This window comes from Prunus avium, chromosome 8, assembly GCF_965620075.1.
Source record: "Prunus avium chromosome 8, drPruAviu1.hap1.1, whole genome shotgun sequence".
Classification (NCBI taxonomy): domain Eukaryota; kingdom Viridiplantae; phylum Streptophyta; class Magnoliopsida; order Rosales; family Rosaceae; genus Prunus; species Prunus avium.
In genome coordinates, this window is record NC_142291.1 from 40,291,155 (window position 1) to 40,319,129 (window position 27,975).

Sequence of the window (27,975 nt, forward strand, 5' to 3'; positions counted from 1 at the left end):
ATGAGTTTTTCGAATTTCAAATATATTTTCCATTATTATTGCTTGAAAGTTAGAAGAACTCCAACCAAAAGATGTGGTGCGGTTAGCAAATTGACACTTTCAATTAGCGAGCTATTTGGTGCCTCAATGACAGGGGTTCGAAACCTGTTGGAAGCATTTTGTGGTTAGAGGCAAGCCGAAACTCGAGTGAGGATTAATCCCACCATTTGGGTGTAGGGACACCTCATGATATTTACAAAAAAAAACAAACAAAAGTTAGAAGACCTCCAAGAAAAAAAAAGTAAAAAAATTTTAGATGAGTAAAAAAAAAGTTGGTTTTAAATACTTTGAAAATTTTAAGATTAAAAGTTGACCATAGTTATTTATAACAATCGATATGTGTGTCAAGTTTTAAGGGGGGTGTACGCATTGGGACACACAATTCAATATATTATTTTTATTCATTCTATTTTATGGTAAATTAGTAATTCAATAAATAATTTGGTAATAAGATGTACCCAATTAATTTTATGGTTCGTTTAGCAGCACTTATAAAAAAACAACCAAAGCAATTGAAGCATGATCATAATACATTAATATTTTTCCACCACAATGCATAATCCTAATACAACCGAAGCAATTGTACTCAGTCAATTTTTGCTAAAACAATGCATGCATTAGAGAAAACAAATGTATTCCCAACTCCCAAGTCGCACACCACATGAAAATTGAAAAGAGCGAGGCAACGTACACACGAGTATTCTTCCCAGGTTGAGTATTCTTCCCACTCACAAATCTTCCCAACTTCGCTCCCATGGCCTAATTCATCTCTCTCCCTTCCCAGGTTGAGTATTCTTCCCACTCACAAATCTTTCAAATGTAATAGGGTCAAGAACACTCCTGTGTCAAGGGATTTCAGCCGTCTGAGGAGTCTACTGCAAAGCATATCAGGCATCAATAAATTGGATGTCAAAAGTAAGGGGATTTATCTGCCACACATTTTTTTTTTGGTTGAAATTGAGTTTCATTAAATAGAAGGTTAAAGTCAGATTACATCAAATTGAACTCAAATAATTGAGTTCAAACAAAATGCAATACAAATAGACATAGAACCCACTACAATAAAACTAACAAAATGCATAGAGCATACATAATCTGCCACACATTCAAGGCTGCGTATTCCTCCAAACATTCTTTCAGTTGGGCTTCACTGTACCCCTGTTCCAAAGCAAACGTTCCGCAGGGCTTAAGACAAAGAATATATAATTAAGGACAGGATTATAAAAAATTTCCTCCAATTATTTGAGTTTCAGAATTTTTATTTTAGTAATGTTATGATTCTCTGTTGAAGTTCTATAGTATGATCTACGTTCTTATCACTTTTAAGTTTTATTCTATTTTGACATGATAGGTACTACGGTTGTATTTTTGCATTAAATCCACCTATAGGTTGAAAATCAATCAACTTTCTGAACATCACAGTATGCTTTGCAAATTTGAGTTTCAAAAACTAACCTTCCTAGAAATCCGATTTAGTGCATGTGCATAGCTCACATCCAGCTTGTCAGTCCTGGCAGCTTCATCTCGCAAAATTGAATAGATATCGGAGATAGCATCCAGACCAGATTTCTGGCGATCATCTGAGTACAAAGAGAACTTTGACATGTGCATTAGACCCTTGAATAAAATAGTAGAATTGGGCATTAATACCCTCGACGGTGTTAATAAAATTGACAGAATTCTTTAATTGTCCTTAAATTGTTATAATCCTTAAACTACAATGGCAAAAGTGACCGAATTGAAACTACAGGGACCAAAAGTGACATTTGGCCTTTACTTTCTTATCCAGTTCGTTAAACAAAGTGGAATCTGCCTTTTTTTAATAAAATCGATGTCACTCAATGACGTGATTCGAAGAAGCGGTTGAAGGGATGATTATTTTTTTGGCTTTCATAGAAAGCAAATAAGGAACTGGTGGAGTTTAATAAATTTTTATGAAATGCCCATAATTCCCTTTTTAATTTGGGAGATTCACTATTATACTCAATATAGGAGCCCAAATTTTAAAAAATCCCTATATGAAATGAACTTTAGAAACACACCCAAAGCCCATTTACAACATAATAAAAAGGTTTTTAACTTCTTTTAAATTACAAAACTGGCATTGATTTCTTAAAACAAACCCAACCCCAAAACCTCATAAAAAAGCCTAAAACACTCAATAGGGCATCAAAGTAATTTAATAATCAAAATTAAATTCAATATGACCAGCTATCATATTTTGGGTTTGTTTATATAAATTAAATGGTGTAAGGTTTATTTATAATTTTAGTACTAAGAATGGGTATATGACTAAATATCTCTTTTAATTTTTATAATCTCATAGGTTTTTTAGGTTCAATGGTCTATGAACTTTGACCCAATCCCCATTTTGGCCCCTCAATTTCCAAAATTGTTCTTGTGGTCCTTCAACTTTAGTTTCATTATGACAAATGGTCCTACTGTAAATTTTGTTAACTTTTTCTATTAAATTTGAACATGTGCATGGCACATTGTGTACTGTTGAGGGTCAAAATCGAAAATTGCTTTACTCTTGGGAGAAAAACTTTTGTGTCATAGGAATTCCACAGTCAGCATCACATCAATATCCCCATCCAATAAAATACAAATAGTTGTAAACCAATTTAAGTTTCAATTTTAAATTTTAAATTTTACAAATATTTTCCGCACCCAATTTCCTCTCCCTTCGGCACCCTTTCTCTCCTCCGTTCCCTTTCTCTCTTCAATCACTCCTCATCCATCATCACCCACACACCCCGGATTTCTCTGTTCCTCTTCAATCACTCATCCTTCGTCACCCACACACTATCTCTATGTTTTTTTTTACCAATTTTATTTTATTGAGTTATTTATTTGCAAATTCTGGAAATTTTGGAAATGGTTTGGGTGGCTTGGGTCCTATAGAGGAACAATGTACAGTTTGGAGTGACTGAAGAGAGAGAGTAATAAAGTTGCATAATTTTTACAAACTCATAAACATGAATGGAGGAGAGAGATGAATGCTGGAGAGAGAAGAGGAAGAAAATGATACAAAAATTAAAAATAATACAAGAATACCGTTTTGTCCATGCATTTAACAAAAAAGATAATAAATTGACGGCATGACCATTTGTTCAAACAAAAGTAAAGTTGAAGGAATTGTTTTTTTGGTCATAAGTAAAGTTGAAGGATTACAGAACAATTTTGAAAATTTAAGAACCAAAATGTGAATCGGGTCAAAATTTAAGGACCATTAGACCTAAAAGCCTTTATCTCATAACATCGAGCATGGCGTGAGAGGAATTAACGTTGGGCTGTTCTATCTTGGGAGCTCCTCCTCCTACTTGGGCTAGGGCCCGTTGTTGTCCTCTTTAGTTTTCTATTATTTTGAATCTTGGCCCAGTATAAAAGAAAAAAGGAAAAAAAGCTAAAAGAAGAATAGACCCTATATTCGTTTTCCCGCCAAAACCCTCACCTTTATTCTTCATTTACCGCCAAACCCAAATCTGAGCTCTATCTTCTCTGTCTCTGCTTGTGCGAGTGCCTCTCTCTCTGCAGGTGAACCATGAAGGACCTCGACTTCGGCCCTGACAAAGGTCAATTTGGGTTTTCAGATCACTATGTCCCCCCTTCTCTCTCGTCAATACTCGATTTCATTTTGTTATTTTCTTTTTATATTTTCAGTGCACGCGAAGGATTTCCTTTCCAACTTTATCGATTGCAATGGTGAACCCAAATACATGCGGATCCTTGTGAGTTTATCTCTCTCTTTTTTTAACACATTTTCTAATAAGAAATAGTTACGTACTGAAAACCCTAAATTCTCATTGGGTTACTGCGAAGATGTTGGATCCTATTTTTCTTAATTTTTAGTTATACAACACCAATCTCTAAATTTCTTTAAAGTTTTTCGTATTCATGTCCTGTGATTCTTCTGTCTTTTTCAGCAAGAAGTTGCTAACCGCAAATTTCGAGCAATTCAGATTGATCTTGAGGACTTGTTCAGTGTAAGTTCCGCCTTTGCCTTTTGACTTTTGTTACAATGCCCTGGTCCTGTTGTGAATAAGTTGTTAATTTTATAATGCAGTACAGGGAGTTGGATGAAGAATTCCTCAGTCGGGTTACTGAAAATACTCGGCGATATATTGGTATTTTTGCTGATGCTATCGATGAGCTCATGCCAGAGCCCACAGAGGCCTTTACAGATGATGATCATGACATATTGATGACCCAAAGGTCCGATGATGGGCCAGAGAATATGGATGGTCCAGATCCACATCAGAAGATGCCTCCAGAAATCAAGCGCTACTTGTGAGTTCAAAGTTATTTATATTGTTCTTGGAATTTTGTGTCTAGATGTGATTTGTGTGCCAATACACTTATAATAAAGCTACACTACCATATAATGAGGTATTCACTAAGCTAGCTTACCTTCAGCAAAATTGACATTCATTTACCAACATGTCATGAATAGAGAACTACTAAACAAAAAAGTTGCAACCGAAACAGGTAGCCTATGAGTGATACTATACTAAAACCTAAAGCGTCACCTATCCCATAAATGATACCAGCAAATATAATTTAAAAAATAAAAAAGGGTGAAAGTTCATATATGCAAGTATTACAAACACAAGAGATTTAGAAAATATATTGTTAGGGTACCTCCCGATGTGTAGCCCAACGGACATTTGTCTCATTGGAGTATGCTTGAAAATATATTGCCATTTGGTACAAAGTAAACCCTGCTTGAAAATATATTTCAACTAATTAGCTGATAAACCCTGTTTGTAGTATATGCTTGGAAATATATTGTCATTTGGTGCAATGTAAGTTCAACACATGTATCCCAGGTTAAAATTGGTAACCGGTTTTAACGTCTACTACATACTTGCGGCTGTACTTTATTAGCAAGTTCTATATGCTTCACCTTCTAGTATAGTGATGTAAAAATTCACTAATGTTTTCTCATATATATTGTAGTGAAGTTTACATAAGAGCATCTTCAAAGGGGCGGCCATTTACCATTAGGGAGGTCAAGGCTTCATATATTGGTCAGCTTGTAAGGATATCAGGTATTGTGACACGGTGTTCAGATGTTAAGCCATTGATGCAGGTTGCTGTTTATACATGTGAAGAATGTGGTTTTGAGATTTACCAGGTAATTATAGACAAGCTTATCTGAGATACTTTGTCTTGACGTAAATGTTGTCTTGTTTCCTATTAAACCACCACACCCCCTTTCACCCCCCCCAAAAAAAAAACCACTATAATTTTCAGCCAAGTATTCGAAATATTTTCAAACATTTGATTGCCAGTTACAGTACTCAGCAGATTTTCTAACATTCTTTTCTTTCACTCTTTGGAGTATTATTCATTCAATGCCAGCCGGTCTGTACTTGGGCCCAGTTTCTTTAGAGCCACTTTTGTTGAGTTGCTAATTCTGTTTGTGCCCAACAGGAAGTAACTGCGAGAGTATTTATGCCCCTGTTTGAGTGCCCATCTAGGCGTTGTATAACAAATAGAACCAAGGGGAATCTTATTCTTCAACTCAGGGCATCAAAGTTCTTGAAGTTTCAGGAGGTACTTCTTGTTGATTCAGTCATAATTGTAATATGATTTTGCATTTTTCCCCAGTAGCGTTTATCATCCTTCTGTGATATGTTTGGTTGTGGTTTAATTGCAGGCCAAGATACAAGAATTGTCTGAACATGTTCCAAAAGGCCATATTCCACGGACAATGACTGTTCACTTCAGGGGTGAACTCACAAGAAAGGTTGGTTGCTTTATGTCAATTTTCATAAAGTATTTTAAGGGTAAACTTACAGTTTTTAAATGAATCTTCCGCAATGGGAACAGGGAGAGTGGCGTTACATTTCCAATTTGAATAATTGCATGATTGCAGGGAGTGATGACACCCTGCTTCTTCTACTTGACTGATTATATACTATTTTCTTAAAGTTTTGATGTGCCTCTATCTGAATTAGGTAGCTCCGGGTGATGTCGTTGAACTATCTGGCATTTTTCTTCCTATTCCTTACACTGGTTATAGAGCAATGCGGGCTGGCTTAGTTGCAGATACTTACTTAGAAGCCATGTCTATCACACACCATAAGAAAAGATATGAAGAGTAAGCCATTCTTCCAGTTCCCATTTTTAATTTTGTCATCTTCTTATGCATTGTGTGAATCAGTTCTCAACTGAAAAAAGTCATTTATATTTTTGTAATGAACTTAATCATTTTTCAAACATCCAGGCTTCAACTATTATTTGTTTCCCTTCTATTCAACTATTAACATAGAGTTTATCTAGTACTTTTAGTGCAGTTTTCGGTAAACAGTAAACTAAGAGTTGTTCTGTACCTACTTAGATAAACCTCTTAAATTTTTGGTGATAAAACGGGTACTGTGTGTACTAAGTTGTGCTCTTCTGCAGGTATGAACTTGTAGGAGATGAGGAAGAGCAAATTGTACGTTTAGCTGATGATGGTGACATTTATAATAAGTTGGCACGATCTTTGGCACCTGAAATTTATGGGCATGAAGATATCAAAAAGGCTTTACTTCTGCTTCTAGTGGGTGCCCCTCACAGGAAACTAAAAGATGGAATGAAGGTAAATGACAGATTGTCTATAAGATTATGGATAGTCTTTGGATATAATCTCTATAGTAAAATGACAGATTGTCAGTCCCCTTTTCTTGCTTCCCTTTCCTCTCAACCCTCCTTGACCGGGCTCTTACTGGTCCTGGTCACTGGTTAATGGTTATGCAAATTGAGTTTCAGTTTGCAATCTGTCTCCCTCCACTGTAAAATGGGATTCCAAGCTCATATTCTCTTTTTAGGACATTTCCCAAGCTCATATTCACGCATGTGATAAGCAGATTGGTCATGGTGTGTTGTATCATTTACATTATCGCCCTACAAAGGTAATGATATATTTTCTGTTAAAATGCAGATTAGAGGAGATTTACATATTTGTTTGATGGGTGATCCTGGAGTTGCAAAGAGCCAGCTTCTTAAGCACATAATTAATGTAGCACCCAGGGGAGTTTATACAACCGGTAAAGGAAGCAGTGGAGTTGGTCTAACTGCTGCTGTTCAGAAAGATCCTGTCACAAATGAAATGGTCCTCGAAGGAGGAGCATTGGTGAGATACATGTGCTTCTTTCAGTTATAGATGTTTTCAGCTATTTTTATCTTCAAATGTTATACAAGTGGAAGAGAGCATACACAACAGTAAATACTTGTGGAATACTTGCATGATACTCAGACTACCAAGTTGCCTCATTAGCCATATTTCAAAAGAATGCCCTTTCCTGTTAACTTCTAATTGGAATCAGAAATAAGGTTTCCTTGCATCATGTCAATGTTTAATTCAAGACTGTTTCCAAACAGTTACTTCCTAGCCAGTCTGTAGAAGCCAATCCATAACCAACTCAAAATAAAATCCCTAATTCAATCAGATTCCCCATTGTTCTCCATTAGGCTTCTGATCTGATTGGTTTTCAAAGGTTTCTGGGTGTTAAATTATGTAAGAATTAACTCATTTCAGGTGCTAGCGGATATGGGCATTTGTGCAATTGACGAATTTGATAAGATGGATGAATTAGATCGTACAGCCATACATGAAGTTATGGAGCAGCAGACCGTCAGCATTGCCAAGGCTGGGATCACTACATCTTTGAATGCAAGAACTGCTGTTCTTGCTGCAGCTAATCCAGCGTGGTACAAATCTTTCTACTTCTCATAACCTGGGTTTATTTAGGGCATTGGTCCCTGTTGCTTCTCTTCTAATTCATGTTGCCCAAATTATGTGGCAGTTTTTCTCCTGCGGGCAGCTAGCCTTCATTGTGTTATATTCTGGTCTATATGAAAACTCTTACTTAGTATATATATTTTTGAAGGGGGAGATATGACCTACGTAGAACTCCAGCTGAAAACATTAATCTTCCGCCAGCCCTTTTGTCAAGATTTGATCTTTTATGGTTAATTCTGGATCGAGCAGATATGGATAGTGATCTTGAGATGGCTAGGCATGTCGTCTATGTCCACCAGAATAAAGAATCTCCTGCTCTTGGCTTCACTCCACTTGAACCATCTGTTCTCCGGTAAATCTCATTGTACTTTTCAACATAGAAAGCACAATAATAGTAACGATTTCAGAAAATTTGCTTTGTCTTTAGGCTTTCTTAATAGATCACTTATACATGCAAATGAGTAGAAGAGCACTGTATAGAACTTGCAAAGCTCCCTAAATTTTTATGTGCAAGTCTATTGATTAGTGGGACTTTCTGATACCATACTTATCCTTTCTTTTTCAAAAAATTTCAGTGCATATATTTCTGCTGCAAGAAGATTGTCTCCTTCAGTTCCGCAGGAACTTGAGGAGTATATTGCTAGTGCCTACTCTAGTATTCGGCAAGAAGAAGCTAAATCTAATGCTCCCCACTCCTATACGACTGTGAGGACCCTGCTCAGTATTCTTCGAATATCAGCTGTAAGTCCTGTTTTTCATTTGTTCTCTTGTTATGTGCTTCCATAATACATGCTGCGTATCCAATATAATGAAATGGAAAGAAATGTTTCAACAATATATGCTATGTATCAAAATTGAATGAAGTGGCAAGAGATGGTGTCTAACTGTCTACATCAGGCATAGGGTTTGGGGGTGTCAGAATTGATGTCCTGCAGTCAACATCAGGCAGAGGAACAGTTTTTAAATGTTTGGACCTGAATGGTGCATACTTAACCTGCATTCTTTCTGAATATGGACTGGGTTAAAAATGTGAAAAGATAATATGTATGAGTATGTTGTTTGAACTGGCTTTTACCCAGTTAAGTGGGTGGTCTGCCTTAAAACTGTCATCCATAGTGTGGAACAATAGATGTTGGTAACAATATTTTTACCCATTTGATGGGTTGCTCAAGAAACGTCATCTGTAAGTAGAGGAAGGATATCTAGTATGGTACAAATATATTTAACTAATGCCAGTCTTTTTTGGGCATAGGGTTTAGGGTATATCGATTAAACAAGCTTTACTTGGTTTGTTTAATCGGTTGCTTAAAAAGTGTCATCTAGAGAAGGGAGCAATAGATGCTTATGGGGTGTATTGACTACTTAAAAGACAAACTGATTTGTTTCATGTACAGGCATTAGCAAGACTGCGATTTTCTGAGACTGTTGCTCAAAGTGATGTGGATGAGGCACTAAGGCTAATGCAGATGTCAAAGTTCTCTTTGTACTCAGATGATCGCCAGAAATCTGGTCTGGATGCTATCTCCGATATCTATTCAATTTTGCGAGATGAAGCTGCCAGGACTGACAAGCTGGATGTGAGCTATGCACATGCACTAAATTGGATTTCTAGGAAGGTTAGTTTTTGAAACTCAAATTTGCAAAGCATCCTGTGATGTTCAGAAAGTTGATTGATTTTCAACCTATATGTGGATTTAATGCAGAAAATACAACCGTAGTACCTATCATGTCAAAATAGAATAATTGGAGGAAATTTTTTATAATCCTGTCCTTAATTCTATCTTCTTTGTCTTAAGCCCTGTGGAACGTTTATTTTGGAACAGGGGTACAGTGAAGCCCAACTGAAAGAATGTTTGGAGGAATACGCAGCCTTGAATGTGTGGCAGATCAATCCCCTTACTTTTGACATCCGATTTATTGATGCTTGATTTGCTTTGCAGTAGATTCCTGAGACGGCCGCAATCCCTTGACACAGGAGTGTTCTTGACCCTATACATTTGAAAGATTTGTGAGTGGGAAGAATACTCAACCTGGGAAGAGAGAGAGATGAATTAGGCCGTGGGAGCGAAGTGTTTTATATTTCTGTGTACGTTGCCTCGCTCATTTCAATTTCCATGCGGTGTGCAACTTGGGGGTTGGGAATACATGATACGTTTCTCTAATGCATGCATTGTTTTAGCAAAAATTGACTGAGTACAATTGCTTCGGTTGTATTAGGATTATGCATTGTGGTGGAAAAATATTAATGTATTAGGATTATGCTTCAATTGCTTCGGTTGTTTTTTACGAGTGCTGCTAAACAAACCATAAAATTAACTGGTTACATCTTATTACCAAATTATTTATTGAATTACTAATTTACTCTAATATAAAATGACTAAAAATAATATATTGAATTGTGTGTCTCAATGTGTACACCCTCCTTAAAACTTGACACATATCGATTGTTATAAATCACTATGGTTAACTCTTTAATTTTAAAATTTTCAAAGTATTTAAAACCAAAAAAAAAAAAAGAAAAAAAAGAAGAAAAAAAAATAAAAACTCTCTCTCCTTCTCGACCCATCCCACCTTGAGACCCTATTCTCTACGCCAACCCCCTCAACAACCCTAATCATCGTTTCCCCATCAACTTCGACAACTCATTAAAACCCAATTCTCAAATGAAACAAACCAGACTTTTCTTAACTTTTTTGTTGTTGGAGGTCTTCTAACTTATATTTTTTGTAAATATCATGAGGTGTCCCCACACCCGAAGGGTGAGATTAATCCCCATTCGGAGTTCTGCTTGCCCCTGACCACAAAGTGTTTCTAACCCCTGCCATTGAGGCACCAAGTAGTTCGCCAATTGAAGGTGTCAATTTGCTAACCGCACAACACCTTTTGGTTGAAGTTCTTCTAACTTTCAAGCAATAATAATGGAAAATATATTTGAAATTCGAAAAACTCATTCGCTAAACTGAATAACTGAAATGGATGGTATATTTGGCATTTCCATATTAGGCGCCCTGACTATCAAAGTTGGGCGCGCGGATATCGAATCGCACTTAAGTATTTCCATTCTGTTTTTTTCAGTCAATAAGTATTTCCATTCTGAGGAAATAAAAAATGAAAAAGGAAATTACCCATTTATTATTCATTAATTTAATTATGCCAAATTTCTGAGAATGAGCATCCTGAATGATGTTCACTGAAAACCAAATATAAGACCCCTAGATAGAAAGAATTCGACTAAACCCCAAACGAAGATATAAAATAAAAGAAATTATAAATTCGGAGGTCGGAGGTCGGAGGTCGGAATTGGGACAAGCTCTTCTCTACCTCGGAAACCTAAACCCACTTTTAGCTTTTTCGCATACCTGCGAGTGAGCAACTGCGATTTCTCATTCTCTTTATTATCCAAACGGGCTCTATCTAAGGTAATTAAGCTCTTCCTTGGATGTAATTAAGCTCTAGTTTACCCTTTTTGCATATGGATGGATCATGGACACATAATCTACTCTAATTAAGTTTAATGTTTCATTAGACAATCCAGAACACAGGATTTTTCACTCTATTCAAATTATTGGTTTTGGGCGTCTGTTGCTTCAAAATTTTTGTGATATTGATATACATGTGACTCTGGTTTTGGAATTTTTCTGTTCATGCTTCTCAGGGATCCGCATAACGGATTCAGCCACCTCTTCAGTTTCAGTCAACTGTACCTCTCTTTTACTTTCTTGAAGCAAATTTAGAGGTTTCAATGCAAACGTTTATTTATATTTTTATACTTAGTTGAAACCTTGATGCCTAACTATCACTATGAGAACTGATATACCCTTGAACACAAAATCTTAATGCAGAGGTGCATTTCTCAATTTGTTAGGTTTCGTATTGTCTCTTCTAGTTCTCATTGAATTACATATCTCAAAACTAACAAATTCCAATAACCCTTTATTTGCTTCAATTATGGAAGCTAATAAAGTCCTCGATTATACAATATTTTGTTCTCATAATTGGTACAGTTATAATGGAATACTGGCCTTTAGCTATTTGTTACAGGAAATCATATAAATTTGAAGCTCTTGAATTTAATGGCATATAAAGAAAATGTTAAATAAAACTAAATTAAAAACCTCTTGAAGTTAGAACTCCGTATAATTGGAAGAGTCATAATGGAGCATCCATCTTTAGCTATTTAGTTGAGGATTGTATAATTTGAAGTTCCTGAAGTTAAGAGGCCAAAAATGCAAAAAAAAAAAAAAAAAAAAAAGAAAGAAAAAAAAAGAAGGGAGAAACTCTTGAAGTTAAACTTTGCATGTTTTAGGCCTTATCTCCCTCCACTTTAGCTAGACCTACTATTTGGAGAAAGGTGTAAGAACACAACTACCATAATTGTTAATTGCATTATTATATCTTAAGAATTTCAGGATGGCTGTTCAAGTTGTTTTCACTGTTTGTCTCTTTCCAGGGCTGATAAAGCGCAAATTTACAACAAAGAACACAAAAAGATATTATTGGCTATATTTTTGGGACTCATCCAAGTACTAGCAGCAGGCTAGCTTGAGAACAATTGGGTTCGACTCAATAGCCATTTTACCAATTTGGGCAGTCATGGTATGTAACTCATCTAAAAATTGTTGCTTAAACATTTAGAGAAGTAATGCCTCGTATTTGTAGCCATGGAGCATGAGACCCCCTTCATTGCGGGGGCTGGGGAAGGTTATGTCTTACATCTGCATGAGACCCCCTTCATCTCGGGCCTGGTGGCACATCCTCCCCTTAGGAACAAGGCTCAAGGCCGATTCAATAGCTGGTGGGCTTTTTAGTAATTTACCAAGAAAAACAAAAAGAAATTGCTCTAGGTGTTATATGGCTTTTGTAGGCTGTATCCTTAATCACACATTAGGCTTTGTATAGAACGGAGTGTAGTGCTGGTAATAGATCTTCTGGTAAGTGTGTATTTCTATATGTGGTCATATTGACCATTTGCTTTCATTAATTTTATTGATAAGTGTGTCATATCTTTCTACATTGATTGGGAACTGTGCTTTTACCATTTAAGAAATTCACTGATATTGTAGGAAGATATCATTTGATTATATCTTCCAAGGTTGAGAAAAAAATTCTGGGTCGCTAGCTTTCCCTTTATGGTGGGGAATATATTTAGTATCTTTCAGATAGTCCACAGATGCCGTTCATATCCATAAACTGTGTTTGATGGTTTCAGTAAGTATATGTTTTGATGCTTCAGGTTGTACGCAAACAATGGATCCTTGGAAGTGCACTTTGTCTGGTGGTGCAAATTCTCTTTCTATGGCACCTTCAAGTATTTTAAATAAGGTGAATGAGAAGGCTCAACCTGAAAAGGAAGAGAGGGATACAGGTCATGTTGTTGAGGCTGGAGTTGATATAGACATTAGAGAGGTTTACTTTTTGATTATGCACTTTCTGTCTGTTGGGCCATCCATGCCAGAGGACTTTTGAACAATTTGGGAATGATCTTCTGGAACATCAGCTTCTACCTAGAAGGTACCATGCTTGGTTTTCAAGGAGCGGCGTAGGAAGTGGCAATAATAATGATGATGCCATCTCTTTCCCATTGAGTTACAACAAGTTGGTTGAAAGGTACAGATGTTTCTCAATTTATATTACCCTTGTCACAGGAAAGCATAGGATTTGTTTTTGTTAGTTTTGTTGTTGTTTATGTTCATATCATGTGTCCTCTTATTACAGAAGATATATGTTTTAACATTAGTCACTTAATATTTGCATCATATATATAACATGACTCACGCCGCAGCCCCAAAACCCAGTCGAAGCAGCATATGACATGCCGAGATCCCTTGTCTGGTATTCTAACCCCAAACTTCATCCCTTAATCCTTGTCCAGTCCAACAGACAACAGGCATACTGAGAACACCATCATTTGCTTGATCATTAACCTCTCCATTAGAATTGTCATCAACAATACGGAGGTTAATAACACATTGCGACCAGCTACAACCATTTAGAGAAAAACCTGTCATGATACTTATTGAATGTAAGAACCATTCAGAAAAAATAGCCGAAATATAGAATATTTGAGCTCATCAATAACATGGAAACTTGAATTAATGTAAAGAATTTTATAGGTTGAAGAGGTTACACACACCTTGATTGGCTATTAGTATTTGTTGGACTAGTAGCATGCCTGAGTATTGCCTGAGAAATTACAAACTCTCCATGTCTCCAATCAGAAATTGCGACCTGTTTACAAAAATACAGTAGGTGCTAGTTATTTTTAATATCCAACCACATAATTCAAACAACTCAAGGGTAGTACTCAACCTACCTCATGTAGGCCTTAGTGTTGATCGATGCATGGTTAAATCAACTCCATTAGGGGATAAATCAAATACCCTCTCCTCCTTGCCTCCCTCCCATCTTATTTCAAAGATTGATATGAACAATGATCTGAGAAGAATGAAGATATCATATAAAATAAAGGGATTGTCAGATTCAAGTCCAGAAGGTTTGGCTGGTATTAGGTCTAATTTGCATTCTTTTGTTTGTTGATCCACATCCATTGGCATATATTCCTCGTTTTCTATGCCCAATTTGCCATTTGAAGTAAAAAATAGAAACAAATTGAAAATCTCCATTTTATGCATCTTTTTCTCATATTTCAAATTTTATGACTGAATTCATATCAACAAGAAAATAAATTATTCAATTTAATTCCAAAACATACTTCTGTTTCTCAATTCCTAAATTAATTACAAAGCGATCTCAAATTTCTATCAGATTAGGGCTTCATATCTGTTTAAACTAACATGATTCTATGTTTGCAATGGAAAATCAAGTGTCCTCCTCCTAAACAATGACTAAAAATGACATAATTATCAAATTTTTCTATTTGTTTAAGTATGTGTTTCATATAATAAATTGAGTAAAATTGGATAATAATTATGTAATAGCATAGTGATACTAAATTATACCTCGTAGAATCAGAAGTCTCCTTGAAAATCTGTTGAAGTGCACGCGGCACCATACCGGACTGCCTATTGCACCCAAAAATCGTACGAGTCTTTCCAGAGCCACCAGGCCCGAATGCAGCAAGCATCCCACTTTTGCCCTTCAAAAAAACCTCCACCAGTGGCCTCATCATCTCCTCATACACCTCCTCCTATCAACAATAACACAAATTAGAAAAAAATAGGTAGAGATAATAACAAGAAAAAAGAAACGCAACCGAAAATGAAAAGGGAGAACTGAAGTCACCTGAGAGGAATCATGGGAGAAGACTTGTGAAAAGCCGTCATATACCTCTGTCTTGGTTTAGGGTTTAGGGTAGCGTGACTAGGGGTGTAAGTTGGATTGGAAAATCCGATTCCGACCGATTTCGGTCCGAATATTTCCAAAAAAAATCCGACTCCGATAAATCCGATATCCGAAAATGCCGAATCCGATATTTCCGATAAATGCCGAAAATTCCGCAATTCCGATCTGAAAAATTCCGCAATTCCGATCCGAAAAATTCCGAAGTTCTCCGAACCCATTCCGATCCTATTTTTCCAACTTGATTCCAAAAAATTCCGAGTTTCTAATTAAAATTGTATTATTTTTAGTTTATAGGTCTTATATATGTTTCATTTCTTATTTGTTATATTTTAGTACCCACATACAAATATTCATACATACTAAACATAGGCTTGGCAAAAAAATATACTAAACATAGTAGTATATAACTTTAAGACTATAGGTAATATATAGTAATATACTAAACATAGTAATATATATTTGGCAAATATGCATAATGTGTGCTTGTTATATCCAAACGTACTACAAATATGGTAAATGTAGGGAGTATCATATCATACTATTATATTTTGTATTCTATGTATGTATGTATTTTTAAAATTTTAAACTATCTTCATTTAAAATTTTAATTATAAAATTATTTTATATATACATGAAATACAACACATAAGATAAGTATGTTAAGTGAATCTTAATAATTGTAGTATTCCAATTGCCTAGAGCAATAAAACTCTTTACACATGTTCATGCCCACAAGAATCTAAAACCAACGTGATGGTCACTTGACTATAACTTGAGCATCAATTGATTGAATGTGAATCCATCTTTAGCATTTGAATCAATAAATTTTCATTCACATGATTAGAGCATGATGATGTTTGAAGGAGAAGATTTGACTGTTTTGGATATAATTTGATTGGATTGTTTGATCATTTGACGGAGAAGGGCTTTGATCATAGACTGAAACCAAAAACGCATAAAATAAGGATAGTTGGTTTTGATATACCATCCATAGGTTTTGGATGCATAGGTGTTCTTTTTCTATGAAAGTTATTGGAGTTGTTGGAGTCCCATTTCTTAGAGTTGTTGGAATCCCACATCGATTGAAAACATAGACTTCAGATGTTTTCTTCTTTATAAATATCTTTATCCCAATTCAGTACTTGAATAGACTTCAAGTTCAGCCTACAATCTTAAGTGGGCTCGACAGGTCATTATTTAGTAGTATTTATGAAGTCTCTAGTTGGGTTTCTTAATTAATGCCTAGTTGGGCTTCTTGATAGAAAGCCTAATTGGGATCTTAATATTATTTTTTTTGTTAGTTACGTATAATATTGATATGAATTTGTTCTAAAGAATTTGAAACTTCGGAATCGGAAAGTTTCAAAAAAATTCGGAATTTTTCGGAATCGGAACAATATTATACGAATTTGTTTTGAAGAATTTGAAACTTCGGAATCGGAAAGTTCCGAAAAATTCCGGAATTTTTCGGAATCGGAATCGGAAGTGTTTAAGGAATTCCGAAAGATTTTGGACGGAAATTGGAATGGCTGTTTCCGATCCGATCCGGCCGAATTGCAGCCCTAAGCGTGACGGACCGGGAAGTTTTGACCCTTAGGCACATCTTTTGAAACCAAGGTTCAAACGCCGACTTCCTTCGGAATCTCGGGTTCCGATCTCCCCTGACGCCACTCTGGCCGAATCCTCATAAAAACGCCGAGGTTCTCGAATTTAGCGATGTGAGGTGTTTCTTCCGTTACTGGGTCCATCTGCGCGCCGTTTGGGATTGCGTTTTCAAGGCTTAGTCTACGGTGTTTACTTTGATGACACAGAAGAGAGAATCAGAGAAAGATGAACAACGTAGACTAAGCCTCGAAAATGCAATCCCAAACGGCGCGTAGATGGACCCAGTAACGGAAGAAACACCGCACATCGCTAAATTCAAGAACCTCGGAGTTTTTATGAGGATTCGGCCAGAGTGGCGTCAGGGGAGATCGGAACCTGAGATTCCGAAGGAAGTCGGCGTTTGAACCTTGGTTTCAAAAGATGTGCCTAAGGGTCAAAACTTCCCGGTCCGTCACGCTACCCTAAACCCTAAATAAACCAAGACAGAGGTATATGACGGCTTTTCACAAGTCTTCTCCCATGATTCCTCTCAGGTGACTTCAGTTCTCCCTTTTCATTTTCGGTTGCGTTTCTTTTTTCTTGTTATTATCTCTACCTATTTTTTTCTAATTTGTGTTATTGTTGATAGGAGGAGGTGTATGAGAAGATGATGAGGCCACTGGTGGAGGTTTTTTTGAAGGGCAAAAGTGGGATGCTTGCTGCATTCGGGCCTGGTGGCTCTGGAAAGACTCGTACGATTTTTGGGTGCAATAGGCAGTCCGGTATGGTGCCGCTTGCACTTCAACAGATTTTCAAGGAGACTTCTGATTCTACGAGGTATAATTTAGTATCACTATGCTATTACATAATTATTATCCAATTTTACTCAATTTATTATATGAAACACATACTTAAAAAAATAGAAAAAATTGATAATTATGTCATTTTTAGTCATTGTTTAGGAGGAGGACACTTGATTTTCCATTGCAAACATAGAATCATGTTAGTTTAAACAGATATGAAGCCCTAATCTGATAGAAATTTGAGATCGCTTTGTAATTAATTTAGGAATTGAGAAACAGAAGTATGTTTTGGAATTAAATTGAATAATTTATTTTCTTGTTGATATGAATCCAGTCATAAAATTTGAAATATGAGAAAAAGATGCATAAAATGGAGATTTTCAATTTGTTTCTATTTTTTACTTCGAAGGGCAAATTGGGCATAGAAAACGAGGAATATATGCCAATGGATGTGGATCAACAAACAAAAGAATGCAAATTAGACCTAATACCAGCCAAACCTTCTGGACTTGAATCTGACAATCCCTTTATTTTATATGATATCTTCATTCTTCTCAGATCATTGTTCATATCAATCTTTGAAATAAGATGTGAGGGAGGCAAGGAGGAGAGGGTATTTGATTTATCCCCTAATGGAGTTGATTTAACCATGCATCGATCAACACTAAGGCCTACATGAGGTAGGTTGAGTACTACCCTTGAGTTGTTTGAATTATGTGGTTGGATATTAAAAATAACTAGCACCTACTGTATTTTTGTAAACAGGTCGCAATTTCTGATTGGAGACATGGAGAGTTTGTAATTTCTCAGGCAATACTCAGGCGTACTACTAGTCCAACAAATACTAATAGCCAATCAAGGTGTGTGTAACCTCTTCAACCTATAAAATTCTTTACATTAATTCAAGTTTCCAAGTTATTGATGAGCTCAAATATTCTATATTTCGGCTATTTTTTCTGAATGGTTCTTACATTCAATAAGTATCATGACAGGTTTTTCTCTAAATGGTTGTAGCTGGTCGCAATGTGTTATTAACCTCTGTATTGTTGATGACAATTCTAATGGAGAGGTTAATGATCAAGCAAATGATGGTGTTCTTAGTATTGTTGATCTTGCTGGAGCTGAGAGAAAAAAGAACTGGGTATCAGGTTTCACTCATGTGACTGAATTATTCTCACTGAACTAGCTGTGGTTAATGTTGAAATTTGTTCAATTTTGGCTGTTCACTGCATCCCACAAGGCATGATACATATACTTTATAATTGTTATCACCATTTTTTCAGATTTATACTGTTACTATTTTAGGATGCTTTACTTAATGAAGGGTTGTATTGAACCAAAAGAACCCATTAGAATAAATGATACCACATTTTTTCTGTTTCCTTTTCTCCTCATTCTATTTATCTTTAGATGGCAACATAAGCAGTTTTTGAAATTGATAGTGAAAAGCTTGAATTGGTTTTGACATTTTGTATACAGATTATATTTTTTGCACAAGTCAATGCATAGTCTTGATTTTGAATAATTATTTTGTTTATGGCTTATGTTTTTTCTTTTAATTTGCAGGGAGTAAGATTGCTTGAAAGTAAGTTCATCAACAGAACATCAATGGTCTTTTGCTTGTGCTTGAGAGTATGTAGCCTTAAGTTGGTTTTCTCGACCTCACTCTTCATTTGCCCTTCATCATAATTAGTTTACCATTTTACTTGCTTTTTCTTGGCAACTTATAAGGCCTTTATTGTTTTCCTTGCTCTCTATACATGTGTGTGTCTATGGTCTTATCCATTTCTTTTTTTGTTTTAGTCTTTATTGGAGCATCAGAAGAATACAATGAAGCCATTGGAGAAGCGCTTCCAGGACTCTTTGGTATTGTTTTCATTTACTGATTTACTCGTTACTAGTCCTTTGTTTGGCTCTAGTCTTTTGATAACTTCAATGCAGTAGCTTAGGATTTAGTAATGTGTTTTTTGTCTTGGGACAGTTGACCAAGTACCTGAGAGCTTACATGGAAGGCAAGAAAAGGATGGCGTTGGTATGTTGTCTTATCACCACCTTGTAGTTCTGCTGTCTTTAAAATCATCTCACTGCTTTATTTGTTAATTGTGCAGATCTTAATAGTGAAAGCAGGCGGAGAAGATTATCATAATACGTCTTGCCTGCTAAAACAAGCCTCACCGTATATGGAGATCAAGTAAAATCCTCCATCCCCAACCCAAAAGAAACTCATTATATATAATTTTTGTTTTTTTTGTACAAGCTGTTACAGTTTCTGTACCATGCATTTAGGTTTAATAATAAACCATCAAAGAGAAGGCTTTCTCCAAGCTTTGTTTTGAAGGGGTATAAAGAAAAACTCGAGGTAATCCAATGATGCATGAGCATCTATTAGACTTTCCTAATCTAAGTGGGCTCATCAGCCAATAATTTTAGTTATATTACATTAATAAATTATTTTGTTAATTGCTTTTCTATTCTTATTAGAATTTGGTTTAATTTCCTGTTTTAGTTTTTAATTTCCCTTTTTAATTAGGTTTTCTTAATAAACCAGGAATATGAATGTTTAGCTGATGTAATCTAGTATAAATATAATTCCAGACTTCAGTATATGGAAGTTTCTTTTGGGATTTTTGTCTTAGAACTCAATTATTTTCGTTCCAACTTCTATAATATTGCTTTATCCATCAATTTTCTGTATTTTGGGAATGCTTGGGTCGCTGATAGCAGCTTATAGCCGTTGTTCTACATCAAATTGGTACCAGAGCATCGGTTAATACTTCCTCCACACCATGGTTGGACGTGCTAGAGGTCGTGGATGAGGAAATCAAGCCCAACAAAAAGAGATGGGCCCAACAAAAAGAGATGGTTGAGATGTGGCAAATGATCGAAGATTTGTTGAGAGCGGTGCAAGCCCTCCAACGACAGGAACACGTGGATGCTTGATGCCTATATGGACATTTCGGAACGCAACTGCGAACCCTTAAGACACACTGGAAGGTGGTCTTAAGGATGACTTGAAGAAGATGCAAACCCCTTTCATGAAGCTGGAAACCATGTTTCGAAGGATCTCAAGTCAATGATTGAGATTGGCTGATGATTAGGTTTGTGAGAAATTACAGAATATTCAGTAGTTTCTAATTGGGATCTCTTTTGCATGCAACTATTTCTATCGGGAAAGCCACGCTTATTCAAAGGGCTGATTATTTAATTTAGAATCCCTTTGAATAAGTAAGCGTTGGTAGGAGAGGCGGGATGATGAGTAGGGGTGGGCATTCAAACCGGCAAACTGGAAAACCGAGTTGACGAAAAAGTCAACAACCGGTCAACAAACCAAACCGGACTGGTTCTGGCTGGTTCCGGTTCCAATTCCATGCCTTCAAAAACCGGACTGGCTTGAATATAATTAATTTATGCAGTGGGCCTTATTTTACCTAAACCTTCCATTACCAGCTTCAAGCCCAAACAATCGGGCCTAAACCTACAATTATACCTCAATCCCAAATCCAAGCCCACTCCAAAAGAAAAAGTACTTTTCTTATACCAACACTGAAAAGCTTCTCTCTTTTCACCCTAGGCAGGTGCTTTCTCTCTCTCTCTCTCTCCTGAAGAAAATCCTAGCCGCCACTTCTCTCTTTCTCTCTTTTTTCTTCTTCTTTTCTTCCTCTCCTCTCCTCTCTCTGTCTGATTTCTCTTTCTGTTTCTTACTCTCTTCGATTGGATCTGTTTTGGTCTTTTAGTGTTCTTTAGATTCTCATTTTTATTACAAATCGTGGAATGTCATTTTTTGTTTCTGGTTTCAAAAGATGGTTTGTTGGATAGATTATTTATTTTTGGTATCATGTGGCTGAGAAGTTTCAGATCTGGTTTTACTTGTATGGATTCGTCGATTCTCTCCATTGAACATTCAATTGTTTAAACCGGCCCGGGCACTGTAAATGTGTCTTATCTTTTCTTCTTCTTCTTCTTGTAACTCTATAGTGTAATGTAATATGATGCTTCGGTCCTTTGCTTATTATGGTTATTCTCTTGTAACTTGTAATATGTATTTAACATTGGGCTATATATCGTTTGTGGTCCTTGAATTGGAAACGCATGCATACACGCATTGCTTTGTTAATATCATTTTGTTTTTTGTTTTTTTTGGTCGACGTTAAGAGTTAGTCATTTCTTGTAGGTGGCAGAAGAAATCCAGCGCCTTAGAGAAAGCAACCTTGAGCTTGAAAAGGAGCTGAAGTATCTCAAGTCACTGATTGAGGTACAGAGGTTGGTGGATGACCTGGTTGGTGATAAATTACAGAATTTGCTATATTTTCTGGTTGAATTTGGATATCGGGTGTGTGTTTATGTTGCTGTTATTGATAGTACTTATTGATCATGATCATGATGGTGCGTGGAGATATATACTTGATATAATATGTGTGCAATGATAAAACCACTAGCTAAGTAGATGTGTATTTAAGATGATCAAAGAATCTTGACTTAATATCTTGTGATTATAACTTGAATTCGTCAAAGAACATGAATTTATAATTAGTTTAATGTGCCAAAGAAAAGGAATTTATAATTAAGCACATATTTTTCTAAAGCTACACATCAAAATTACATTGCTTTCGCCCTAACTTCCGATGTGACAAAGAAGGAAACATAAAAGAAACATATATAAAAAGAATGTATCAAATAGGTTGCTTCAAACACCAGGAGTAGAATATGTGTATTTAAGATGAACAAAGAATCTTCGACTTAATGTCTTGTGATTATAACCTAGCTTAAGTGAATGTTTTGAGGTATTTATGTTCATGTCTTTTGTTGTATTAGAAAATATATTATTGCTTTTCATTGAAACTGATCGATTTTAGTTGTCATTGTAAATTTGTCTGGTATTTTTTTTTTCCTTCTTTTGTTGTTGTTGTAATTTTGTAGTGTGATGTAATATGATGCTTCGGTCCTTTGGTTAATCTCTTGTAACTTGTAATATGTTTTTAACATTGGGCCCAGTTATATATTGCTTTCGGTCCTTTGAATTTGAAACGAATCCATACGCACATTGCTTTGGTAATATCATTTTGTTTTTTACACCCATTTTACAATTGGTCGTTTCTCTTGGAAGTAGAGTTTTTTTGTTTTTTTGTTCTTTTGTCAACTTGGAAGTAGGAGTTAGTCATTTCTTGTAGGTGGCGGAAGAAATCCAGTGCCTCAGAGAAAGCAACCTTGAGCTTGAAAAGGAGGCGAAGGATCTCAAGTCACTGATTGAGGTACATAGGTCTGGTGATGTTCAGGTTTGTCATAAATTACAGAATTTGCAATAGTTTCTGGTTGAATTTGGATATCGGGTGTGCGTTTATGTTGCTGTCATTTATAGTACTTACTGATCATGATCATGATGGTGCGTGGAGATATATACTTGCTATAATATGTATGCAATTATAAAACCACTAACTAGGACACGTGTATTTAAGATGATTAAAGAATCTTTGACTTAATATCTTGCGATTATAACCTAGCTTAAGTGAATGTTTTGAGGTATTTATGTTCATGTCTTTTATTGTTCTATTATGATTGCCTAAATTTTGTTTGTATTTGCAGTGGGATGACTCAGTAGTTACATCAGAAGAAAGAAAATTGAAAGATGAAGACCTGCCTAGCCCAAAAAAGAATGCTATTTCCCCATCGAAGGAGGACAAGCATAGACTTGTTAGGAGAAGAAAAGTAAACAAGTGGAGCTCTTTGGAAAAGGACACCTTGATGGCTGGTGTAAAGCAATATGGAGTGGGACATTGGAAGTTAATCTTGATTAGCAACCAGGGCATCTTTGGAGAGAGAACGTAGGACTTTTCTTCTCCTAGCAAGTCTATGCTTGTCCTCCTTAGATGGGGAAATAGCATTCTTTTTTGGGCTAGGCAGGTCTTCATCTTTCAATTTTCTTTCTTTTGATGTAACTACTGAGTCATCCCACTGCAAATACAAACAAAATTTAGGCAATCATAATAGAACAATAAAAGACATGAACATAAATACCTCAAAACATTCACTTAAGCTAGGTTATAATCACAAGATATTAAGTCAAAGATTCTTTAATCATCTTAAATACACGTGTCCTAGTTAGTGGTTTTATAATTGCATACATATTATAGCAAGTATATATCTCCAAGCACCATCATGATCATGATCAGTAAGTACTATAAATGACAGCAACATAAACGCACACCCGATATCCAAATTCAACCAGAAACTATTGCAAATTCTGTAATTTATGACAAACCTGAACATCACCAGACCTATGTACCTCAATCAGTGACTTGAGATCCTTCACCTCCTTTACAAGCTCAAGGTTGCTTTCTCTGAGGCACTGGATTTCTTTTGCCACCTACAAGAAATGACTAACTCTTACTTCCAAGTTGACAAAAGAACAAAAAAACTCTACTTCCAAGAGAAACGACCAATTGTAAAGTGGGTGTAAAAAACAAAATGATATTACCAAAGCAATGTGCGTATGGATGCGTTTCAAATTCAAAGGACTGAAAGCAATATATAGCCGGGCCCAATGTTAAAAACATATTACAAGTTACAAGAGATTTAACCAAAGGACTGAAGCATCATATTACATTACACTACAAAATTACAACAACAAAAAAAAACCAGACAAATTTACAATGACAACTAAAATCGATCAGTTTCAATGAAAAGCAATAATATATTTTCTAATACAACAATAAAAGACATGAACATAAATACCTCAAAACATTCACTTAAGCTAGGTTATAATCACAAGACATTAAGTCGAAGATTCTTTGTTCATCTTAAATACACATATTCTACTCATGGTGTTTGAAGCAACCTACTTGATACATTCTTTTTATATATGTTTCTTTTATGTTTCCTTCTTTTTCACATCGGAAGTTAGGGCGAAAGCAATGTAATTTTGATGTTTAGCTTTAGAAAAATATGTGCTTAATTATAAATTCCTTTTCCTTGGCACGTTAAACTAATTATAAATTCATGTTTTTAGACGAATTCAAGTTATAATCACAAGATATTAAGTCAAGATTCTTTGATCATCTTAAATACACATCTCCTAGCTAGTGGTTTTATCATTGCACACATATTATAGCAAGTATATATCTCCATGCACCATCATGATCAGTAAGTACTATCAATAACAGCAACATAAACACACACCCGATATCCAAATTCAACCAAAAACTATAGCAAATTCTGTAATTTATCACAAACCTGGTCATCCGCCAACCTCTGTACCTCAAACAGTGACTTGAGATACTTCAGCTCATTTTCAAGCTCAATGTTGCTTTCTCTAAGGCGCTGGATTTCTTCTGCCACCTACAAGAAATGACTAACTCTTAATTCCAAGTTGACAAAAGAAAAAAACTCTTACTTCCAAGAGAAATGACCAATTGTAAAATGGGTATAAAAAACAAAATGGTATTGCCAAAGCAATGTGCTTATGGATGCGTTTCAAATTCAAAGGATTGAAAGCAATATATGGTCGGGCCCAATGTTTAAAACATATTACAAGTTACAAGAGATTAACCAAAGGACCGAAGCATCATATTACATTACACTACAAAATTACAACAACAACAAAAGAAGAAAAAAAAAAGACCAAACAAATTTACAATGACAACTAAAATCGATCAGTTTCAGTGAAAAGCAGTAATATATTTTCTAATAGAATAATAAGACATAAACATTATTACAATTTGAATCCCCAATCTCTAATTTGAATTATCATATTTTTTTTTCCATCAAATTGAGCACTTCTAGCCTTTGCCTCACCCAACCCTAGCTTACAGTACAGACTGGTATTGTTGAAATAGTTCAGTTTTTTCATTTATGTGATAGTAGATCTTTTGTTTCCCTTTGAATCCCTGATCTCTAATTTGAATTCTCATATTTTTTCTCATTAAATTGAGCACTCATAGCCTTTGCCTCAGCCAACCCTAGCTCACGGTATAGACTGGTATTGTTGAATCGGTTAATTTTTTTCATTTCTATTTTAACATATCTTTTGTGTACTTTTCAATCCTCAATCTCTAATTTGAATTATGATATTTTTTCCCATCAAATTAACAACTCCAAGACTTTGTCTTAGCCAACCCTAGCACACGTTACAAATTGGTATTGTTGAAATGGTTTCAGTTTTTTTTCATATATGTTTTAGCCAATCTTTTGTGTCCCTTTGAATCCTCAAATATCCCATCAAATTGACTAGTCCAAGACTTTGACTCAGCCAACCCTAGTGCACAGTATAGACTGGTATTGTTGAAATCACTCAGTTTTTTTCATTTATGTTTTAGTAAATCTTTTGTATCCCTTTGAATCCTCAATCTTTAATATGAATTATGATATTTTTTCCCATCGAATTGAGCACTCCTAGCTTGTCTCAGCCAACCCTAGCTCACCGTATAGACTGGTATTGTTGAATCGGTTCATTTTTTTTCATTTTTATTTTAGCAGATTTTTTGCATCCCTTTGAATCCTCAATCTCTAATATGAATTATAATATTTTTTCCCATCGAATTGAGCACTCATAGCCTTTGCCTCAATCTCTAATATGAAAAAAACTGAATCGGTTCAACAATACCTGTTTGTACCGTGAGCTAGGGTTGGCTGAGGCAAAGGCTAGAAGTGGTCAATTTGTATTGACAAAATATGAGAATTCAAATTAGACATTGAGGATTCAAAGGGACAAAAGATTTGCTAGAATATAAATAGAAAAAACTAAACATGTTCAACAATATTAGTCTGTACTATGAGCTATGGTTGGCTGAGGCAAAGGCTAGAAGTGGTCAATTTGTATTGACAAAATATGAGAATTCAAATTAGAGATTGCAGATTCAAGGGGACACAAAAGATGTGATAAAACATAAATGAAACAAACTGAACCAGTTTAACAATATCAGTCTGTATTGTGAGCTAGGGTTGGCTGAGGCAAAGGCAAGGAGTGCTCAAATTGATGGGAAAGAAAATGTGAATTGAAAAATATGAGAATTCAAAAGAACTGCTAAGACATAATTGAAAGATATACTTTGTAGGTCGATCTACAACAGGTAAAAGAGGCACTGAACTCAGCAGTAGAAGCGATGGAGATAATAGATCTCCAAGTTCAACGATCTACGGCAAAGGTAAAATAACTAGGAGACTTTTTCCTTTGACAATCAACAAGTGGATATTTTACTTTTTATCGTTAGTGATGGCACAATTGACAAGAGGAAAAATTTCATTGTAGTGGGAGGAGAGGAAAATTTTGCAAGTCGTTTCGTCAGAAACGGTGGTCGAACGAAGCTGGAATCGATGTCGGAAAATGTGGTTGTGCAACGGAGAGAGAGAGAGAGAGAGAAGCTGACCTGGGTTTTTAAAAGGCTTATTTATGTACATGCCCTCTGTGCTTTCAAATTTATCTTAGATTACCACATGTTCTTTGAAATATCTCAAAATACAACCTACACTTTTAAAAACTGTCTCACATTACCCGTTCCGTCAGTATTAAGAGACGTTCAGTTACGTGGTGTGGGCCCCACTTCTTTTCAATCGCTTCACAATGGAGAGTAAGGGTATTCAGTTTCAGAAAATGGGGTATTTGGGTGAGAAGGGGAAATTGGGAAAAGAAGGCTGGGAATTTGAGGTGGGGTTTGGATTTGGGAGAATCTAGAGCAGAAAATTAGGGTTTATGAATCTCTGAGTGGAGTTCAGATTTGGGAAAGGGGGAATGGGGTTGGATGATTTGGGAGAAAAGGGGGAAGTGGGATTTCAGGTTTGGAGGTTCAGTTGGTTTTTCTGTGTGTGAAGACTGACTGAATTGAAGAAGAGATGGAAACAGGAGAAGCAAGGCATGCCCAATGGTGCCATTATTGGAAGTTAGCACGGATGCAGACTTCGTGGACCACTTTAAATCTAGGGTGGAGATTTCTAGCCTGCCCAAAGTCAAAAGTAAGAATGTTTAAGATTAAATTTTCAGTCATTGTTTTGGGCATCACAAATTGATAGAGCTCTTATTGATCAAATTTTCAGTCATTGTTCTGGGTTGATACAGGGAAGTGGTGAAAAATGATGTAGGTTTTTTCAATGGTTTGATGCAGAAATGTGTGAGCGTTCAAAGTCTTTGATACCTGATTAGCTGAGGAAGATTGATAGGGTGGAAAAGGAAAATGTAAAGATTCGAGCAAAGTCAAGAATATTGTGGGCTGCTATGTTGCTTTCCTGGTTGGTGGTGTTTGCCATGAAGATGAATTAGGAGGAATTAAGAGTAATAAGTTTTGTAATTTGGTGGGTGTAATATGATTGAGAAGCCTGGGCTACTTGAGACCAATAGTAGTAGTTCAGTAAGCAATGTAATTTGAGACCAGTAGACCAATAGCAGTAGTTCAGTGGGTGTAATGTAATGTAATTTGGTGGGAAAACAATGTAATTTGTTTTGAGTTTTATCAGTAAGCAATAGTTCATTGTAATTTGTTTTGAGTTTTGAGTTTTCTTTGTATTGTGATATGAATGGAAACCAGGAAC

The 27,975-nt window shown here is 35.8% G+C and overlaps 2 protein-coding genes across 12 annotated transcripts; both read left to right on the forward strand.

Moving 5' to 3' along the window:
- Nucleotides 1-3,463: 3,463 nt before the first annotated feature.
- On the forward strand, nt 3,464-10,057 carry PRL (Minichromosome maintenance (MCM2/3/5) family protein). Its single transcript, XM_021949509.2, has 15 exons — nt 3,464-3,614; nt 3,703-3,770; nt 3,966-4,025; nt 4,106-4,329; nt 4,999-5,176; nt 5,476-5,598; nt 5,702-5,791; nt 6,003-6,145; nt 6,451-6,628; nt 6,971-7,162; nt 7,568-7,740; nt 7,920-8,123; nt 8,347-8,512; nt 9,166-9,387; nt 9,595-10,057. The coding sequence occupies exons 1-15, from the start codon at nt 3,584-3,586 to the stop codon at nt 9,697-9,699; spliced, it is 2,157 nt and encodes a 718-aa protein (XP_021805201.2). The 5' UTR covers nt 3,464-3,583; the 3' UTR covers nt 9,700-10,057.
- Nucleotides 10,058-10,875: 818 nt separating this feature from the next.
- Nucleotides 10,876-27,898, forward strand: LOC110749317 (kinesin-like protein KIN-6). Of its 11 annotated transcripts, XR_015826382.1 has the most exons (15): nt 10,876-11,190; nt 12,222-12,367; nt 13,005-13,378; nt 17,307-17,494; nt 18,019-18,140; nt 18,226-18,320; nt 18,453-18,608; nt 19,027-19,092; nt 19,264-19,326; nt 19,442-19,492; nt 19,569-19,651; nt 19,747-19,819; nt 26,508-26,597; nt 26,702-27,402; nt 27,552-27,898. XR_015826382.1 is itself a non-coding variant. In XM_088245923.1 (14 exons), the coding sequence occupies exons 8-14, from the start codon at nt 18,465-18,467 to the stop codon at nt 20,398-20,400; spliced, it is 696 nt and encodes a 231-aa protein (XP_088102049.1). In that variant the 5' UTR covers nt 10,876-11,190; nt 11,427-11,507; nt 12,222-12,367; nt 13,005-13,378; nt 17,307-17,494; nt 18,019-18,140; nt 18,226-18,320; nt 18,453-18,464; the 3' UTR covers nt 20,401-21,407. The 11 variants fall into 11 exon arrangements, 9 of the variants coding, with proteins under 9 accessions (XP_088102049.1, XP_088102051.1, XP_088102048.1 ...); XM_088245923.1 differs by lacking the exons at nt 26,508-26,597; nt 26,702-27,402; nt 27,552-27,898 and adding exons at nt 11,427-11,507; nt 20,185-21,407; XM_088245925.1 differs by lacking the exons at nt 26,508-26,597; nt 26,702-27,402; nt 27,552-27,898 and adding exons at nt 11,427-11,471; nt 20,185-21,407.
- Nucleotides 27,899-27,975: the final 77 nt, after the last annotated feature.

Coding starts and splice junctions, on each gene's coding strand:
- PRL (XM_021949509.2), top strand. CDS start 3,584: ATGAAGGACCTCGACTTCGGCCCTGACAAAG. Junction 3,771..3,965: donor CCAAATACATGCGGATCCTT/GTGAGTTTATCT, acceptor TGTCTTTTTCAG/CAAGAAGTTGCTAACCGCAA. Junction 8,513..9,165: donor GTATTCTTCGAATATCAGCT/GTAAGTCCTGTT, acceptor TTTCATGTACAG/GCATTAGCAAGACTGCGATT.
- LOC110749317 (XM_088245923.1), top strand. CDS start 18,465: ATGGTTGTAGCTGGTCGCAATGTGTTATTAACCTCTGTATTGTTGATG. Junction 19,093..19,263: donor TCTTTTGCTTGTGCTTGAGA/GTATGTAGCCTT, acceptor TTTTTGTTTTAG/TCTTTATTGGAGCATCAGAA. Junction 19,652..19,746: donor TCACCGTATATGGAGATCAA/GTAAAATCCTCC, acceptor CCATGCATTTAG/GTTTAATAATAAACCATCAA.